The 6,326-nt window shown below is 49.2% G+C and overlaps 1 protein-coding gene across 4 annotated transcripts in view; it reads left to right on the forward strand.

Annotated features, from left to right (window-relative positions):
- The first annotated feature begins 239 nt into the window (after positions 1-239).
- The window catches only part of Ptdss2 (phosphatidylserine synthase 2), a 26,660-nt gene continuing 20,573 nt past the window's right edge, over positions 240-6,326 (forward strand). The window contains exons 1-2 of one of the 4 annotated variants that reach the window (XM_029556803.1): positions 240-471; positions 4,688-4,789. In XM_029556803.1, the coding sequence (XP_029412663.1) occupies positions 356-471; positions 4,688-4,789 (218 nt within the window). In that variant the 5' untranslated portion in view covers positions 240-355. The remainder of the gene's footprint in view (positions 472-4,687; positions 4,790-6,326) is intronic. The other 3 variants (XM_008854377.3, XM_017803577.2, XM_029556804.1) reach the window with 3 other exon arrangements.

A 6,326-nucleotide genomic window follows, 5' to 3' on the forward strand; every position in this document is an offset into this window, starting at 1 on the left:
TCCAGAGTGCTTGGACTATAGGCCTGAGCCACCACAGCCAGCTTAGGCTGGTGCACTGTTTGCTCCCCTGTGCCCAGTCGGTGAAAAGCGGATGCCAGCTGTGCCCCTGGGAACCCTGGGGGGCGGGGGGAAGAGGAATCCAAAGGGAGGGTGTGCTCAGGTCTCCTAGCAACCCGACGCTCTCCGCGCCCGTCGCCGGCTGGGTGGCCCGCACCCAGCGTGCCCCGCGGCCCGGCGCACACTACGTGTCCCACAATGCCACACGGCCCCGCCCCGCTCCGCGGAGACCCCGCCGGGCGGTGCCGCGACCCCTACCCGCGGCCCGCGGCCTGGTCGGCTGTGCAGGCCGGTCGCCATGCGAAGGGGCGAGCGCAGGGCCACGAGAGGCTCGCGGTCCGGGTCCCCGCTGCTCGAGGGCCGCCGCAGCACCGAGTCCGAGGTTTACGACGATGGCACCAACACCTTTTTCTGGTGAGGGGCCGGTCGACCCTCCTCGCTCCGGCGTCGGGATGGGTTCGGGTTGGAGTTGGGGACGGCTCCGGCGCGTCCGGGGAGCGTCGTGTCGGGGCTCGGGGGTCCGGAAAGGCCCTGAGGACCTCCCCCCCCCCCGAGCCACCTGGGAGTGTGATGGCGTGTATTCGGAGGGGTGAGGAGCTCGGAGCGCGCTCGCGGAGGCTTACCGTGGCTTCGCCATCACACGTTCGTGACACTCGGGTTTCCACTCCGCCGGACCGCCGGTGTCCCTCGATTCTCCAGTTGGCAGTTTCCTGAACTGGCCAGATGGACATGGCATATCTCTGTGTCGAGGGTTGCTCGGCGCTGGAACAAAGGCCCCTAACCCTTCGGTGACCCCAGCCCGCACAACGCAATCCCTGACAAGCTTCGGGGTCAGGCTGCCCCCTCTGTCTTTAGTGAGTGGGCGCCATACTGTAGCTAGCTGACACTTCGGTGCCCTTTTGCAGGGCCATGACACCAGCCTTAGCGGATAGGTCCCTGGTGTGATTTCATGACCTTGGGCTAGCCCTTCACCTTTCCTATTTATGAGAAAAACAAAACTCATATGCAAGAAACCACACTTCACGAGAGGCAGGGCTTTTCCCGTCTTAAGGAGGCTCAGTTTCCACCCACCCAAGCAAGCAGCAGGAGTTCTGGGGTAGGTCTTGCAGACAGGTGGTGCTGAAGTGCACAGACGTAAATGCATACCTGTGGAGTCCCCTTCTGAGTGGAAGCAGCTGTAAGAGAACAGAGTCGTGGCCGTGTTGAGAGCACATCTCATTGAGAGTGAAAGAGCCCCTGGCCTGAAAGTGACTGGGTGATTCAGGGGAAGGTTGCAGTCACACACATAGGGACTTCTGCAGGACCCCACCATGCTGCCTTGTGTCTCTGGCTTGTAAATAGGAGAGGCAGCTGAGGCTCTGGTAAGATACCGCGGAAGTAGCAGGAAAGTGGATTGGGTGTGAGATGTCTTTGCATCTGGACCTTGTATCAGCACCTTCCCTAGAATGTGGACAGTTTCTGCAGAGAGGTCCAGCCAGCCGGCCCTGATTTGCAGGTTAACGACCTCTGATGGCTATGGAGCTATTAGGAGGGAAAGAAGTTGGGCAACTCGGGTTGTTGAAGGTGTAGCTCCAGATCTAGTGCCAGTGGCTGTCTCTGACCTCAGGTCCTTTGGACACCAGGACTTCCTATCAGGTAGCCTCCCATGCCCCTTGGATGGACAGAAGGGAGGCACCACCACAACACAGCTGATGGTCACTGGAGAGTCCTGAAGTGGGTGCTTGGCTTGCCTTCCTTGTTTTATATTGTTCAGTCATTCTTTAACATATTTTTGGGGACCCTTACTGAGTGCCATCACTATCTTAGGGGATACATCAGGGAACTAAATAACAACTTAGACTCTGGTATAGTCCTGGAACTTTAAGAAGACTCTGAAAGTGCTGGCTGAAGGGATAGTAAGTGTGCAGAGCCTCACAAACTGAGAGCACAGCCTGCTCAATACTGTGGAAGTTGCAGCAGTTCCAAGAAAGACAGGATCTGGTCTCTGGAAGCACTGAACTGTCAGGGTTCTGCTCACAGGAATGTTTGAACCTGTAAGGAGGTTGAGGGGAGGCTTTTCAGGAGCAGATAAAGGGCTGGTTGGTTTCAGATACCTCTTCTTTTGGCTCTCCCCCTCTCCTACAGACTCTGCATGTGCAGAGGAGCATGGACCTCATTCTTGCTGCATTTTGGGAGTAGGGGAAGAAGGTACTTTACATTTCCTCACAGAGGTGACCAGATGCCTATCTGGTAAAACTACTGATGCAGGGTCATGCCACCAAGCTTCAGAGTCTTCCCGCACTGACTTTCTAGGCTAGAATTTTTTTTTTTTTTTTTTTTTTTTTTTTTTTTTTTTTTTTTTGTCTTTTTGAGACAGGGTTTCCTTATAGCCCCCCAGCTGGCCTGGAACTTGCTATACAGACCAGGCTGGCCTCAAACTCACAAAGATCCACCTGCCTCTGCCTCCCAAGTGCTGGGATTAAAACACCTGGCTTAGGCTAGAATTTTTAAAATTTATTCTAGTTTGGCAGTATGACATGTATATAATCTGCCACCTGTAAGTCCAACATTCAGGAAGCTGAGGCAAGAAGATAGTGAGTTCAAGGTCACATAGTGAGACCTGATCTCAAAAAACCAAAAATAAATAAGTAAATACAGTCTTTGATGTTTTATGGAATTTTAACAATGAATATTACAAAAAGCTAACATAAGCTCAGCGTGGCTGCGCACATCTTTAATCCCAGCACTTGGAAGGCAGAGGCAGGCGGATCTCTGTGAGTTCAAGGCCAAGCAAGCTGGGGCTACAGGGAGACCCTATCTCAAAAAGACCAAAAAAAAAAAAAAAGTTAATCTAATGTGTATTGGTTTTGGTTTTGGTTTGATTTTTGTTGTTTTGAGATTGGGTTTCATGTAGCTAGCCCAGGCTGGTTTCTAACTCCCTAGGTAGCATAGGTTGACCTTGAATTCCTGATCCTCCAGCTTCCACCTCCTAAGTATTGGGATCACTGGTATGCACCACCACACCCAGCTTTTAAAAGTTTATATTTGTGGAAGTTATTTAGATTTTAAAATCACCAAAAGGAGCTTTAACATGATGGAAAACATTCTTGTAAGGTTTTCATCTAAAGACAGTTGTGCTTCTTTGGATTGTGTTTTAGTTTTGGGTGACTGCTTGACGACCATGAGGTTTGCAGTTTGGGTCCCAAGGGGCAAGGATGCGGCCTCTGCTGCTGTTTCTAGTGCTCTTTGATGGGGACCTTCTTGGGGCTTGGGGATGTGTAGGACCACAGACTCAGGCACTGTACAAAGATAGGTCTTCTTCTGTCTCAAAATTATCTAGAAGAGCAATTTGCAGACTAACCCTAAAGAGGCACCTGTGAATGTTGCCACCTATCAGTGTTACTTTGTAACCTTCCGGTGAGTTGGGACTGCCATTACCAGTATATCCTAAGTAGCTCTTTACCTCTGCAGCCTTAAGAGTATGTCAGTGATCTCAGATGCCCCAGGTTTCTGGAGATGCCTTTCTCAATCACTGTGGGCTAGGGCTTACCCGTTTGCCCTCATCTGGGAAGCATGGCTTGACAATTGACACTTTGGCCCTCTAATCAGCAGGCCAGGAGGACCAGTTTAACAAGCTAGGAGCCTCTTCCAGGCCTGGGGCAGGCCCTGTCCCTTTCTTGGCAACGCATTCATGTTTCCCTGTTTGGTCCTGGCAGACCTGCCTTCCTACCCACTCCACTTAAGGAACATGGTCATCTCTAGGGAGGAACAACAACTGGTATTTTCCACTCGTGGCAAAGAACCAGTTTGCCCTCATGCCCGTCCCCTTGGAATGACTGAAGTCCCAAGATTCATATAAGCCAACTCTCATCTGGTGCCTGGTCATAGGACTCAGACCTTCCCAGTGTCTGCCCACCCAGAAGTGAAGGGCTCCATTGTACAGATCTAACATCCTGGAAGGGGAAGGGTGCCCTGCCTCTGGTGTCTGTTGCTTTTGTGTATGTAGATGCCAGTGTGAAGTGAGCTAGACAGGGAGTAGTGAGATGGAACTTTTTCTCCAGCAACTGTTGATTGAAACATTCTGAAGTCTGTCCAGCTATAAGTTTGTTTGAGGCCCTTTCTCTGGGTCTTTGCTTCAGCTTTACCAGGACCAAGGAAGGTCAGGTACTTGGTGACTGCTTGAATGACATTATAAACGTTTACCTAAGGGCAAAGTGTTACTATTTTTCAGATATTCCTGGTGTATTTAAGAGAATGGAAAGATAGTGTTCCTTTTCAAGGTTGGTAGATGATCAGTTAGCTAGCCACTTAAAAAACTACAGGAAGATCACTATGCTAGTGAGAAGTAACAGTAAAAGTACCAAAAGACTGAAGTAGCACAATGATAGAGTTCATGTCTAGTGTCTGTTCAATCCCTAGTACTGGACAAAGGGAGAGGAAATTCATTCCGAGTTTAACCAATGTTAGTAATGTGACCATATCTGCCTGTGCCATGGGCAATGCACACTAGCTACTCTGGTACCCATGGGGATGCTCAGTCAACTGGGCACTGCAGGTCAGGCCCTGTCCTGTGCTGGGTGACTAGGTATCATATACATTCCTTGTGATGTTCTTCCTGCTCTGACGCTGCCTGTTATGTTTTTGGATTCAGGCGTGCTCACACCTTAACTGTGCTGTTCATCCTCACCTGTGCACTGGGCTACATCACTCTCCTGGAAGAAACACCTCAGGACACAGCCTACAACACTAAGAGGTAACCACCTAGGGTGTGGAGGGTGTGGTGTCCTGTGGTGCTTTGAGAGATGAAGGATCTGCCCTTTTTGGCCTGTAATTCTTTTGGTGGGACCTGGAACCTGCTGTCATCTCTTCCCTGGGAAACATGGTTTATCCTAGGACACCATGCACTGCCTGTGACTCTGCAGCCTTATCAAGCAAAGGTGCTGTGATTGTAACCATCCTGAATCCATCCCCACCACCTGCTTTGGACCCTTACAGTTCACAGGAGGAGCCCATATCAGCTAAGCTGGTGTGGCCTCCCTGCCAGGATCCTCAGGGTATCCAGGGAGCTGCTAGAACTACTCCATTTTTATTATGTGGGAGTTTTCTTATTCCTATAATGTAGATTTCATATGTAGAAAATGCTTTTTATTACATTTATTTTATTTTACTTATGTGTGTATATATGCATGTGTGTATGTGTGCGTATGCCACAGTATATGTGTCGCGGTTGGTTCTTTCCTTCCACTATGCAGGTCTGAAGGATTGAACTCAAGTTGTCAGGCTTGGTGGCAAGTGTCCTAACCTGCGGAGCCATCTCTCCAGCCCTGTAGGAAACATTTTATTTTATATTTTTTGTGGTGAGACTCCAGGCACAAGCTACTGTCCAGCTCTTTCTTTTCAAATCAACTTTATTGACCTTTAATGTATTTCTAATAAAATTACAGCCAGTGAATTTGGGGTGCACACAGTTGTGTACCCATCGCTGGCCCCAGGCATCTGTGAGTATCATACCACATGTTCTGATTTCCTAGGAGCAGGTTTGTTGTGCTTACTCTTCTGTGTTTGGCTTCTTCCCCAAAACAGTGGCTGTGTATCTCTGTGGGAGAGTATTGGTACTGTTGGTAAGCTCTGCCACATGGAAGCTTACGATTTATCATCCATATAGGGGGTAGGGGAGTGGGGGAGAGTACTCTCACCCTCACAGTTAATGAACTATCCATTCCATGTATAAATTTAAAGGCCAAGCATGATGTAGACACCTATAATCTCAGCACTCAAGATTTTGAGGCAAGAGAATCTTAAATTCAAGCCAGACTGGGCGACATAGTGAGTTCACAGTCAACCTGCCCCTTTTCCCTGCTCAAATAAAACAGAAACCCAGCTTTAAAAAAAAAGGTAAACATCTTGAAAATACAGATAATTCCTAAAGCAAACTACTAAGAAAAGAAGCAACATAATTAAAAAATGGAGGGGCTGAAGAGATGGCTCAGCAGTTAAGAACACTGAATGTTCTTGCAGACAGAACACTGATGCAGAAGACCTGGGTTTGAATCCCAGCACCCACAAGGCAGCTAACAACTGTCCGTAACTCCAGTTCCAGGGGATTCAATGCCCTCTTCTGACGTCGGTGGGCATTGCATGACATGGGTGATGGGTGCAACATGCATCAATACACACATACACATATAATAAAAATAATTTTTTTTTTTTTTTGGTCTTTTTGAGACGGGGGTTTCTCTTTAGCCCAGCTGGCCTGGAACTCCCTAGGGAGGCCCGGCTGGCTTTGAAAC

The sequence above is a fragment of the Nannospalax galili genome, unplaced genomic scaffold (genome assembly GCF_000622305.1).
Source record: "Nannospalax galili isolate Female #2095 unplaced genomic scaffold, S.galili_v1.0 scaffold507, whole genome shotgun sequence".
NCBI lineage: Eukaryota > Metazoa > Chordata > Mammalia > Rodentia > Spalacidae > Nannospalax > Nannospalax galili.